General features: G+C 41.0%; 1 protein-coding gene across 1 annotated transcript in view; it reads left to right on the top strand.

The window, feature by feature from the left end:
• IL2RA (interleukin 2 receptor subunit alpha) overlaps positions 1 to 13,357 on the top strand; it is a 78,923-nt gene extending 65,566 nt beyond the window's left edge. Inside the window, exons 4-8 of the mRNA XM_023548949.2 lie at positions 785 to 988; positions 5,152 to 5,223; positions 5,692 to 5,763; positions 6,651 to 6,717; positions 11,467 to 13,357. Coding sequence (XP_023404717.2) covers positions 785 to 988; positions 5,152 to 5,223; positions 5,692 to 5,763; positions 6,651 to 6,717; positions 11,467 to 11,491 — 440 coding nt within the window. The 3' untranslated portion in view covers positions 11,492 to 13,357. The remainder of the gene's footprint in view (positions 1 to 784; positions 989 to 5,151; positions 5,224 to 5,691; positions 5,764 to 6,650; positions 6,718 to 11,466) is intronic.
• Positions 13,358 to 13,861: the final 504 nt, after the last annotated feature.

Genomic DNA, 13,861 nt, shown 5'->3' with positions numbered 1-13,861 from the left:
GTCAGAGGGTGTTGCAGTTTCATGAGTACAGATGTTGCAAATGCAAGGACGGAGCAAATTCTGAGATTAAATCAGAGCAGGACATGGTCTCTGCTGTTTTAGTAGGGTGAATGGAAAGTTAATGGGCATGGAGAATTTTCAGAGGCTTTGACAGGGCTCATGTGGGTCAAGCTTCAGGCTTGGCTTGCTCAAAGATCAGGCTCCGTTTCTCTGAGATTCTCTCAGCTCTTCCCTTTTCAGGGCTTTGGCTTTGACCCTAGTCCTTCTCCCTTGATTATAAGATGGCCACCAGCCACAAATGGAGAATGTGCTTCCCCGCTTATCCAGTGGAAACCCCAGGTGCTCTTCACATATCTTTGGCCCAAACAGACTTGGACCCACCCTTCTTCCTCAGCTTAGACCACACTTCCCACTCCTGTCCACCCATGAAGTACCTCATCATCTTTCAAGGGCCAGATCAATGCTTTCTGTTTTAGGGTACCACCAATCAAAATTAATCATTCATTCCTCTGTGTTCCCATAGCAAGAATCTGCTCCTCAGTGATAACGCTCACCACGTTCTGCCTCCATATGTCTTTCTTACCCAACTGAATGTCAGCTCCTTACGGGAGTGGCTGAGTCTTTGGTCTTTGTGCCTTCCCATATCGCCTAGCAAAGTTCTCAATATGTACTTGCTGAATGAAAAAAATTAATGAATGGATGAAGGAACAAAAGAATAAGTCTCTTTGGATTCACTCACAGTGCATTTCCCAACTTACCTTCAGAATTTTCTTTCCTCTTCCAGGTCACTGCAGGGAGCCTCCACCATGGGAACATGAAGCTATGGAGAGAAAGTATCATTTTGTGGTGGGGCAGACAGTTCAATACCAGTGCATGAAGGGATACAGGGCCCAAAGGAGAGGCCGTGCCGAAAGCACCTGCAGAGTGATCTGTGGGGAAACGAGGTGGACACAGCCCCGGCTCACGTGCACAAATGAAGTGATTCCAGGTATTGTTTCCAGGTATTGTGGCACCCTTCTTGGGTCCACTACACTGCTTTCCTGCATCAGGTCAAGCAGGGTGAAATTCCTAACTCCACCAGCTATGTGACCTCGGATAGCCACTTAATCTCCCTGGGCCTCAGTTTTTTCACATTCCACAAAATAGACTAGGTGAATTCGAAGGTCTCCTCCCCCAAAGGTCCCTCTATACCCTGGCAGAGGATAAAGAGTAAGATACCAAAGAAGAGCAAAGTTCTTTCAAGTGCTGCCTCACTGGGGATAATGCTTTTCTAGCAGATCCTGAAATTCCACTTCATTCTCTACGATACCAAGGCTTCCTCTAGTTCAAAAGGGAAAGTCCATTCTCCCCACACACGGTTTCTACTTTTACTCACATATAACGTAAATACGTTATTTGTATAGTGCTCCATTGTTAGTAGGCTCCTTCCTCTTGTGTAATTTCCCTACCTGACCTCTGATTAAAAAAAAAAAAGTCCCTGGGTAGCACAAACTGTTTGCACTTGACTACTAACCTGAAGATTGGCATTTCAAATCCACCCAGTAGCACTGCAGAAAAAAAAAAGCCTGTCAAACTGTTTCCATAAAGATTAAAAAAAAAAAAAAACTCTAAGGAGCAGTTCTACTCTGTAATACACGGGGTCATCATAAGTCAGAATCGACTCCATGGCAACAGGTTTGGTTTTGAGTTTTGGATCCGTGATAAAAGTGCAAATGTGCAGGGAAGAGACAGAAAAGTAGGCTTTAGAAGGAAGGTAGGAAGAGGCAGGGTCTGGAATAGATAAATAAGAGGAAACCAGGGTCTACTCCTGACCGCCCAGCATCCTTTCTGAAGGAGAATGCTTTTTTATTCATTCATTCATGAATATTAAAAACAGTCTGTGACAAGTACACACCAGTGAATGTTCTAGGTGAAGGGCACATAATGGTGATACCTTTCTCTTTCCCTTACTTTCTCTCACTCTTTGTCATGTATATATTGTATGTACAATATATATATATATGTAGGTATAGATAGAGATCTTATTTTGGTTTGTCAATGTCTAAAAGAGTCTAAAATGTCCCACAAGGATTGAATATTTGTCAATTTCTCCTTGAAATTCTAAGCACTGTTTTGCTTTATATAGTTCAAATCTACAGTGTTAAGTACCTAAAGATCCATGGTTTTTTTTTTAATTTTCTTTGTGAATTGTAATTGACTTGACTGCAACTAACAACAACAAAAATGTCATTTTTTAGATGTGTCTCATAAACAGCTTATAGCTGGAATTTGTTATGCTTTGTTAACTCAGTCTTAGAATTTCTGTCTTTTAATAATGGAATTTAAATTATTCATGTTTATTGTAATAACTAATGTGATTAGACTAACTCTTGACACCTTATAGTATGTGTTCTATTTATCATTCTTTCTTTTTCAACTTTCTACTTTTTTTTTTCTGCCTTTTATTGGATTGAGTTTTCTTTGTTTTAGTTCTTTTCTCTAATGGCTTGGAAATTAATAATCCTATTTTTATTCTTCCAGTGATTCCCCTTATATTTTAAAAACACACAGTTAAATATGTATTTTGTATCAACATACAGAGTTAATCACAATAATCCCTCACCTAACAGGACAAAAACTTCAGCATGCATTTACTTTCTTTCTCTTTACTTACTCAAGCACACACACAAACACACACTCACTCAGTCACTCATTCATGCATACATACAACCCACGCATGTTGAGATATTCTGGCATTTTCATTCTAAGATCCTTACATATATTTCTACAATCAAAATTACTTACATTTAACAGTAAGTCTTATTGGTTTGATCACCACCAATTCTCATATCCCCTGTCTTCCTCTTGGATTCTTTGGGAATACTGTGTTTCTTTCCCAAAGCCTGCCTTCAGTGAGTGTGAGGAAAAAACAAGACATGCTGATTGCCAGAGTGTGTCAGTAGATAGGTTCCCCATTCCTCTTCAGCTCAAGTGGCCACACTTACTGCTCTAGGCTGGAGGTAAATGCCCCTGCTGCTTGGCCCAAAGTGGGGAAAACCACTTGGCTCCTCTCAATGTCATTCGCCAAGGAATTTCCCTACATCTCTACCAGTTACCTTTGAATTGACCTCGACTCATGGCAACCCCATGTACCTGAGAGTAGAACTGTGCCCCGTAGGGTTTTCAATGACTGATTTTTCAGAAATAGATCACCAGGACTTCCTTCAGAGGTGCCTCTGTGTGAACTTGAACTGACAACCTTTCAGTTAGCAGCCAAACACGTTAATCATTCACACCAGGGACTCCATATGGTCTTTACTGTTCCTTGAATCTATTTCCTTTGAGCTTGGAGTACCCCTAAAATAATTGCCACTTTTTACAACATTCTTCTCCACCCTGTATTTTGGTCTGTGGTTTTCCTCCTCCATCTGATTATATCTTTTTTCAAGGTATCCTCAAAATTTCTCATCTACTGATGGCACAGTTTCTTGCTTTTGGGTGCTCTTATGAATTTATTCTCTTATTAATACATTTTTCTCCTGTTATTGCTAGGGTTTTGATGGGGCAGGGAGAAGCAGATGCATGTTTAGTCCTCAAATTTTAGCCAATCCCTGAAATTCTTTTAGGGGGAATAGGATGTATAAATCTTTTTTAATATTGATTCTTACTCTTCTAATCATAAAATGCTCCGATCAAAACAAAATACTAATCCAGTTTTGAGTGGACTTTTTGCACAAAAGTGAAAAACAGAACATTGATGACATCCTAAATCTACTGTCTTCCTGCAAAATGTCTAACTAGATTAGGTGCCATCCTAATACCATTCCTACCACTAGCCAACTAGTAGGATCCCCAAGGTAGGCCAGCTAAAAGGCATCCTGGAGGTGTTAACACACAGACATAATAAGACTAGGCTATCATTTTGTGCATCTCTACTTTTTTATGATTTTTTAAAAAATTTCATTTATGTTGTTGTTGAGAATATACACAGCAAAACAAGCACCAATTCAAGTTTCTACATGTATCACTTAGTGACTTTGATGACATTCTTCGAGTTGTGAAGCCATTCTCGTCCTTCTTTTCTGAGTTGTTCTTTCCCCATCAACATAAATTCACTGCCCCCTAAGGTTCCTATCTAATCTTTCAAGTTGCTGTTGTCAATTTGATGCCATATACATAATTCTTAAGTGAACATAGTGTTCAAGGCAGACATTTTTTTACTTATTAAACTATTGTTTGGTTTTAAGAAGGCTTCAGGGAATATTTTTGGTTTTAGGTTTAAAGATTATCTCAGGGCAATAGTTTCAGTCCATCCAAACTCCATGACTCCAGGAAGTCTGGAGTCCATGAGAATTTTAAATTCTGTTCTACATTTCCCCCCCTTTTGATCAGAATTCTTCTATGGAATCTCTCATCAAAATGTTCAGTAATGGTAGCTGGGCACTACTCAGTTTTTCTGGTCCCATTGCAAAAGAGTCAGTTGTTCGTGGAGGCAACTGGCCACATATCACATACCTGCCTCCTAATTCCTGAGTCTCCTTCTTCCTCTGTTGCTGTAGGTGAATAGCGACCTAATGTTGTGCCTTGGATGACTGCTTGCAAACCTCTAAGGTCCCAGGCACTACTCAATGAACTAGGAGGTAGAAGAGAAGCACTAAACCTGTTATCAGGCCTATTAACTGGGATGTTACATGAAACCATGACCCTAAACCTCCAAACCAAGGAACCAAATCCCATGAGGTTTTTGGCTGTACATAAGCAGCCTCATCACCTACTTTTCTTCTTCTTTTTTTTTAATACATATACATTTTTACTTCATTTGTTGGTTCAGTCATATTTCTATTATTATGACCCATTTTCTCTGACTTTTTGGTTTCAGAAGATGCTACCTATTCGACAGATGGAAACCAGGGCCATGTAGCAACCATGGGGAGAAATAGTTGTTAGGAGTTTCACGGGAAGTCAAGGTCAGGGTAGAACTCAGTCTCACTCTGCTTTGCTGAGGCCACGTAAGCGCTTCCCTGTGACCTTGATGTAGAACCATGTGAGATATTCCCAGAACCAAGATTCAAGTTTCACACAGTGTTTCTGTGGCCAACTGATGAGGGAGCGGGGAAAGATGTGAGCACTCAGTCTTTAAGTTTCACAAGCATGGCTTACTCTCTCCTCCAGGTAAAGAAGAGGCTGAATCAAGCACTGACACTCTTCCTGAGAGTGAAGCTTCCTGTCCCTCAATAACAACAGGTATGGCTAGGGTTTCTATGAAAACAAAAGCTTGATCATTAAATCACAATGCAAGAAAGGAACAACGATTGTCCGAAATAAGGCTCTCTAGCACATGCATCAGAATTGATCTGTAATGTTAAAGACATCACTCATCAGGCCACCACTCCTCCAACATGTAAAAAAGCAGTAAGGGGGAAGAAAAACCAACCACCACAGCTTCCCATCTCCTCCAAAACAGGAGCCTCACTCTTAGAAACCTGCATAGCCTGAGTCAAGTTTCAGAGAGAAGAAAAAGAATTGACTAGAATGAGGACGGAAATCTCAAGATGGAGAATATAAAGTTTGCCACTTGCCTCTGCTTCTCTTTCACACCCCTTCTTTCAGTCTCCTGAGTTTCTGATTCATTGAAGTGCCCTAACTCTCTCCAGCCTTGTGATGTCCTATAGTTAACATAACTGAGCTTCTTCCCCTCTCTCTTTTTCACAGTTTCTCAAAAATATACAGAAGCAGTTACAACCACAGAGACGTTTATATTTACTACAGAGTATCAGATTGCAGGTGGGTCAGAGTCACTTTCTTTGTTGGCAAAATGTACATCAGAGACTGTGGAACATATTTGTTGGTTGGCGGATTGACTTAAAATGGCCCCCTCCTTATGCTACATAATGTTTACAAGAGTAAAGAACTGATTCAGATGTTAACATAACTCCAAATCACAGAATTTAGTTCTAGAAAGTTGTAAGCCAAATTTCAAACCAGCCCCAACCAGTTTCTCCTGAAATGATCTTAAAGAACAATACCCCTATGTCTGTGTGTTGCACGGGGTGAGGCAAGAGAGGGAGGGATGCAGTATAACCTGGGAAAGAAAGAAATAACATTCCATAAACACTGCAATTGTTTCCTGGTAGGGGGAAAGACCAGGCTTTTGGGCAACATCTCCAAAAAAAAAAAAAAAATTTTTTTTTTCTAGTACCACTGGAAAGCAGAATTTGGGAAATATGAACACTTTTAAGAGATGTTAATGTGTTTATCATTTATTTTTATGTTTCAATTTTTTTTTACCGGATCCAGGAATTATACACTGCCTCTTTAAATGAGGACAGGCCTCTGAACTTTTCTGAAGAGCTCCCATCAGTTTGCTCCCTCAGAAAGAACAGTGACTCTTGAGGAAAGGCATCATCCCCTTTTTCTTAATCAAAGGCTCTCTCTCCACACCCCACCCCATGCTAGCTCTAGTTACTTCAAGACAGAGCAAGTCTCCTAAGAAGTTCTGTGGGGGACTTGTACTCTCAGAAAGGAAAGCAGATACTGCAGAGTCCCACCCCTTCAGGAAACCCTTGCCCATCTGGGGGATTTTCTCAGCCTGCACTGGGGACCTAGATTCCTGCTACCCTCAACACCAAGGCCAGGGCCCTTCTTTGCTGAGTTAATCTCTCTGTCGACAGTGGCCAGCTGTGTTTTCCTGCTGATCAGTATCCTGCTTCTCAGTGTGTTCACCTGGCAACGAAAATGGTGAGTCCAATGCTACTTCAAAGAAGCACTTGCCCAATCTTGTGAGTGCAGCACTTCATCAAAGAACATGTAGGAAAAGTACCTGCAAGAACCAGGTTTAACTTTCCCCCAGTCCACCCCATTCTCTTACTAACCACTAGCTGTTTGGGGATTAGTAGAGAAAGAACCAGCCATCGATGTATTACCAGAGTCTCTCAAAGAGAGTTAAAACAGCAGCGAAATGGAAAGCAAAGGAAACTAATATTTGTTGAGTGTCTATGTGCTAAGCTCAATGCTTATCTTCTGCACATTATTTCAACTTATGTTCCCAATAACCTTTAGAATAGCTACACCTTTGAGAGATTAAGCACCTTGACCAAGATTATATAGTAGAGGCTGAAACTGCTATCGTTCTCTAGATCCCAAGATCTTTCTGCCCTCCGCCTTGCTAGAAGGAAACCAAAGGCAGCACCTCTACTGAGCTTTTCCTATCCTGTGCTCCCCACTCCACCTCTGCAGACACTTCCGTCAAAGCCCCTTTGACCAGGAACATAGCCCATGTGTGGCCTGATTGGCATTGACTAGGGTTCTCAATCCTGGCTGCATAGTAGAACAATCAGGAGAGATTTTTTAAGGTACTAACCCTTGGACTCCAATTAGAATCTCTATGGAGTGGGGCCCAAACATCACTACTTTTTAAAAATTCCTCAGAGGTGTCTAATATGTAGCTAGGTTTGACAACTCAGCGTTAGGCCAGGTTCTTAAATTTCAGTGTACATGAGAATCGCCAGGAAGGCTTATTAAAGCGCAGATGGCTGTGCCCCATCCCCAGAGTTCCTGATTCAGCAGGTCTTAAGTGGGGCACAATAATTTGCATGCCGAACAAATTCCCAAGTGATACTGAAGCTGCTAGTGAAGGGACTAAATTCTGAGAGCCACTGCAGTAGACTAATAGTATTAGCAAGAAAGAGAGTGAAAATATCTCACAAAAATCATGGTTTATTAAGAAAAGTTGGAATTTCTCCCACCCTGTAGAGAATTACAGAGACCTACCACGTCACTGTCTTGACTATATAGGGTGCCCTACCTCTGCCAGAGTGTGTTCTGGTCAACCCTGGTGTAAACCCTCCAGTAAGACTCTGAGAAAACATAGATCCACACCCATCAAAAACACCACTGCTTGGAGCTGTGCCCTAGGGGAGCTCTGAGCAAGGTAGGAAGTAACCAGATTTTCCTGTGCGCTAAATAAGGGTGGGAAAAGTCTAGGACTGCACTGTCCAATAGGATAGCAACTAGCCACATACGGCTATATTTAGCCCAGCCGCAGAGAAAAGAGAGAAAAAATCTTCCATTCTTATATTTATCATTAGGAATACAATATACTTCTAACTTTCCTCATGTGAATTAAGAAGTACAAATTATTTCAATGGAAATGATGAGCCTTTCAGGGTTATTGTGTTAGAAATTATGCACATGCCTGACCGTCTTCCAATTTTTCTAAGGTGTTAGCTGAGTCCTAAAGTGTTATGTTAGGATGACATGAGATTAAGTTGGTAAAATGCCTGACATTGTAGGTGCTCCATACTTGTTAGATCCTCTCCATCCCTAGTTGACAAGGCTTAATAAATACCATCAAGGATCCTTTGGTTTGGTAGCTTGAAGGCCTTCAGACACAAAGGGACGAACTAAGCTACTGGGCAGCGGTAATGGTTTGGAAAAAGGAGCCGTGGTGGTGCAGTGGTCAAGCACTAGGCTGCTAACAGAAAGGTAGGCAGTTCAAACCCACCAGTTGCTCCACAGGAAAAAGATGTGGCAGTCTGCTTCTGTAAAGGTTTACAGCCTTGGAAACCCTGTGGGGCAGTTCTACTCTGGCCTATATAGTCGCTATGCGTCTGAATCGATTTGACAGGGATGGGTTCGGTTTTTTTTTTTTTTTTTTTTAACGGTTTGGAGTTTATGTTGTGAAACAAAGAACTGCTTGAAACTATAGGCGCTCCCACGAGGACTCCCAGAACTACAATCTTCGCAAGACTCGAACATAAATCTCAGAATGAGCCCTCTGTTTGTCCAAAATTGCCGCTAGCATATAATTTCGTCGGATGGTGCCCTCCTGTGGCCAAACAGAAATCCTGCATTTGAATTCCTGAATGATCACCGTATCCTAAGATTTTTTTTCAGCAACTATTAAGAGCCAATGATGTGCTGGAGCAGGTTCGCACTGGCTCACGAGAGCCAAGTGTGAAATTTTCAGAAATTCTGTGAGATAGTGGTTAAACACAGCCATTATTAAAAATTAAATTGTATAAACTTACAACAAAGTAAATTATATTAAAAACAAATGTAATACTCAGAACTAATCACTTCCTAATGATTTTACTACATTTGCTATTATCTTTGTTCTCAGTGTTACTTACATCTATTGTGTCCGTATGGTGGTAATGCTCTACAATGGTACATCTCTTCCCAGCTCTGCGTTCAGTGATTTGTAGCTTGAAAAGGGCCATGGTGGGAGCATTTACACCATGGAAATAGGCGAACTCTTTCAGAGAGCTGGTTGTTAAACATTTGCTGACACACTACGGCTTGGAGCCCTGTACTATGGGACCTCTGAACAAGGTAGGAAGTAACTAGATGATCCTGTGCTCGAAATAAGCACTGGGAAAAGTAAAGGGCTGTACTGTTCAATATGGTAGCAGCTAGCCACATGGGCTATTTAAATTTAAGTCTAAATAAATTAAACACAATCAAAAATTCAATTCCTTGGTTGCACCAGCTACATTTCAAGTGTTCTGTAGCTACAGGTGGGAGTGGCTACCTTATTGGACAACACAGATAAAAAAACATCCCCGTCACTGCAGAGAGGTCTATAGGACAGAGATGGTAGGAACTTTCCAGTTCATGAAAAACAGTCAGCACAGTTAGTTGCTATTATTATTCTTGCTCTGCAGCTAGTGTCCTCTACACAGATCAAAACACATTTATAGAACATCTCTTGTGTAGCAGGCACTGTGCTAGTGGCCCAAAGATGAATACGACATAGCCCCTGCTCTCAGGAGCTTACAGACTAGTGGGGGAGAAAGAGAAAAAATGAGACTGTAAGATCAAGGTGTTATAGGAGAGAAGAGAAAGAACACTTAACCCTACTTAGGATCTAAAGAAGGCTTTTAGAGGAGATAGTGCCTGAAATGCCTGCAGCCAGATAAAGAAGGGCAGGAAATGGTTTCCAGGCAGAGGGAAAAGCGTGAGGACAGGTAAGGAGTCCTGAGCCAGTGTGATGCTTCACTGGGGAAAAGTCAAGCAGTTCTAAACAACTAGGGGGTGAAGTGCATGGAAGCAGTGGAGACAATGATTCTGCAGGGGTGGACAGTGGCCAAGTCATCAAGGATCAGCCTGGCTGAGGAGTTTAGACTTTATCCTGAGGGCAATGGAGACGCACAGAACTCTTTATTTATGAGGCAAATGGTGACATTGGCTGTTTGGATGGTCTGGCTGCAGTATAGAGGCTGGGTTTAAGGTGAGTAATAGTGGTAGCTCCCTGGGTGGTACAAACATTTTATACTCAACAACTAACCTAAAGGCTGGTGGTTTGAACCCATCCAGCAGCACTGTAGAAGAAAGGCCTGGCAAACTGCTTCCGTAAAGATTAAACCGAAAAAACCAAACCCGTTGTCATCAAGTCAATTCCAACTCATGGCGACCCTATAGAACAGAGTAGAACTTCCCCATAGAGTTTCCAAGGAGCACCTGGTGGATTCAAACTGCCAACATTTTGGTTAGTAGTTGTAGCTCTTAACCACTATGCAACCAGGGCTTCTTCCATAAAGATTATAGCCAAGAAAACTCTATGGAGTACTTCTACTCTGTCACACATGGCGTCGCCATGAGTCAGAATCAACTCGATGGCAATGGGTTTGGTTTTTAATAGTGATGGCAGCTTGATTACATTGCAATGGAATAACTCCACACGTGATACAGCGAAAGCCTGAACTAGGTCAGTGGACAGAAGTTAGAAAGGAGGGGAGAAATCAAGAAATATATAAAGAAGGTAAAATTAGCAGAATTTGGTGGCCGATTGGAAGTGAGGGTTAAGGAAGAGAGATGAGTCACAGATACCTCCCAGGTTTTAATATGTGTGTGATAGTGGGACCCTGTGGTAACTATATCCTAGAATGAAACTTAAAGTGAGGATCTCAAGTAATATTGATACAAATGGTTAATGTGCTCAGCTGCTAACCAAATGGTTGGAGGTTCGAGTCCATCCAGAGGTGCCTCAAAGAGCTACTTCCAAAAAAATCAACCACTGAAAACCCTATGGAGCACGGTTCTATTCTGCACATGTGGGGTTGCCATGAGTTGAAATAGACTCAACGGCAACTTATTTTGGTGATTAACTGCAAAGCAGAGCACATCCTATAATTCAGTCCCTCAGCTTCACATCTATAACCATCCAGCCCTGAGTTGACAGGGAAATGAGCAGACTTTCATAGGCTCTTTCTCAGATCCACTTATTGCACTTTGAATTATCATGCTGTGAGAACCACAGAGCAGAGGCTAAGATGGGGCAGTCAGTCTTGGCCCCTGGAGGAATGGAGAAGCCTTGAGGTCACATTTTAACACGTGGGAAGGTAACAGTCTCCTGGGGTAGAAATTAAAGTTAACAGTTCGATTGGGTAACGTTGGCTGCTCTAACCACATTGGTTTAGGGTGGGAACCACATTTTTCTTGGTGCAGTATTACACATACAGCTATGACTTCATTATATCTTTACAGGGGGAAGAGTAGAAGAACAATCTAGAAAACCAAGAGTGGTGAGAAGCCAAGAACAGCCGATAGAAGTCATGGAGCACAAGACAAAATCAAAGAACTTAAACACTCATCCAAGAAGCACTTCTTGCTATCCCTTGGGTTTTGGAAAGCTCTGAAATTGTATCACAGAACAACAGGCAGCTGCAACCCCATCTCTAAGTCAGCTCTGTAGTGTCAATGAGTGAGATCTACCTGCTTCCAATGCCAAGGCCATTGAAGGAAAAGAGAAGAACAAACACAACTCTCTGTGTTATTTTCGTGTATATGTAATGTGTTCATAAAAGCATAAATGGCATGGAACCCTCTCCACACTATACAGAGAATAAAAGAAGTAGCTTTATGTTAATTTCATCACCACTTCTGCCCCAGGTAAAGCCCTTGCACTAATGTAAATAGACACACACACTTCCTATTCTATGTAAGTGGACCTTGTCCCTTGTTCCATAAGAATCCTTCTCCAGCCTCTGGTGGGCCAGCCCATTCCTCTGATCACGTTCCTAATGAATGTCCTTTAAGAACGCTGGACTAGTGACTATGAATCTTTTTGTCCTGAGTTCAATCCTCTAAACTAGCCCTCTTCTATTGAACTTTTAATTTAGAATTTTTAAAATACAATAACCATGGAAAATGATCTTTGGGCAGCCCTTAACACAGGGCAGGCAAGCCCTTGGAACTGTAGATCTTCAACATTTGAAAGGGTTTTCCTAGAGTTAATGCTGGGAACAAAAGGATAAATCAACTATCAGGCAATGAATTATACATAAAATGTCTTTACCTGTACATTCCTGATACATTGAATTTGGGCTGCACTAATGTGAGGCTTACAGATAGACACGTGATGTGCACATGTGTACATTTCCAGATAAGTGTCATAAAAACACCGAAAAGACATCAATGCATTCAATGTTTGTGGAAGGAAAGAAAGAGGGTGGAAGTGACGTGGGACAGAGGAGGGAGATCATTCTGACAGAACGTAACTATGGAAAATGTCATAAAAACGGTTCTCAAACATTAGCAAAAAAGTTAGCAAATCAGAACCACCTGGAGGGCTTGTTAAAACACACTGCTGGGCCCATCCACAAAGCATTTGAATCTGTAGGTCTGGTAGGGAGCCTGAGAACTTGCATTTCTAATGCATTCCCAGGTGATGCTGACGCAGCTGGTCTGAGACCACACTTTGAGAACCACTGGATTATACCTTCTCCACCCACATCCTCAACTTTCTACTGAACACCTTCAGTTCCAGGTGTTTATTCGGTCTCTTGCAAAAAAGATTTCTCTTCCCAAATAAGTTAACTCAGATGTTCTACTTTCATAAAATCACTTGATTAAGGGGATTAATACAGGGTCCAGATCCAGACTAAAGAACCATTTGCTCTCTTTTCTGTGACCAACCAAGTTCAGTCTAGACTGTCTTGTCCACACCCCTTGCACCCATCCAAATATATGCTTTCTGGGTAAACTACAGTTAAAAGGAATCTCAGACCAGACATAAATTTTAAAAACAAATCTTACTTGAACAAAATTGAATTGAATTGAATTATCATTACTATTTTGGGGGAAAGGGGGCCTGTGAGATCAAAATTATTGTCATAATAATATTAAGACGTTATTTACCTTTTTCACTTTCTCTGTGTACTGTGGAGCTTTCCAGGGGCTACATGATAAGTGATGATGCCATTGCTCTGGTGTTAACATATAGTGAGTTTACTTACTGTTATTTTTAAAGAATTAATAAATAATATTTTTTAAATTTCTGTTTTAATTTCTAAATGTTGTAAGTATCATTACATATAACTCATAGAAGCAAAAGCCTCAAAAATAGGTTCAAACATATCAAAGATCATGAAGATGACACAGGACAGGGCAACAGTTCATTCTCTTATCCATAAAGTCACTCCACAGCAACTAACAAAAACAACCCTTTAGGCCACTCTGATTTTCGCCCGTGTTAGAGAAGTTGAACCAATACGCTAACTACAGTGAAACTTGTCAGAGCCAGAGCTCGAAGAGACTACCTTGTTTTTCTGGATCTCAAAAGATTTCCACCTTGGACAGGGTGCAGTCTCATTATCACTCATTTTAGTGGAAAATATTTGAGTTTTCCTTCTCTGACAGTCTTCCACCTGACACAGATTCCAGCTCTCATAGGTTTTACTGTATAACACTCATCAACACCACTACTGATATCATATATATATATATATATACATTATTAAATTAATTCCAACCCCATACATATACATCACCCAATTTTGCTTATACAGTCAAATTAGTATCAAAACATTTTCCAGTGGAAAATAGGACCAAGAATAAGCATTCAACCTTAACAGACTTTCAAATAAATACATGTTTTACT

This window comes from Loxodonta africana, chromosome 4, assembly GCF_030014295.1.
Source record: "Loxodonta africana isolate mLoxAfr1 chromosome 4, mLoxAfr1.hap2, whole genome shotgun sequence".
Classification (NCBI taxonomy): Eukaryota; Metazoa; Chordata; class Mammalia; order Proboscidea; family Elephantidae; genus Loxodonta; species Loxodonta africana.
The sequence above is the reverse complement of the archived record's forward strand: the minus strand, read 5'-3'. Positions and strand labels throughout refer to the sequence as shown.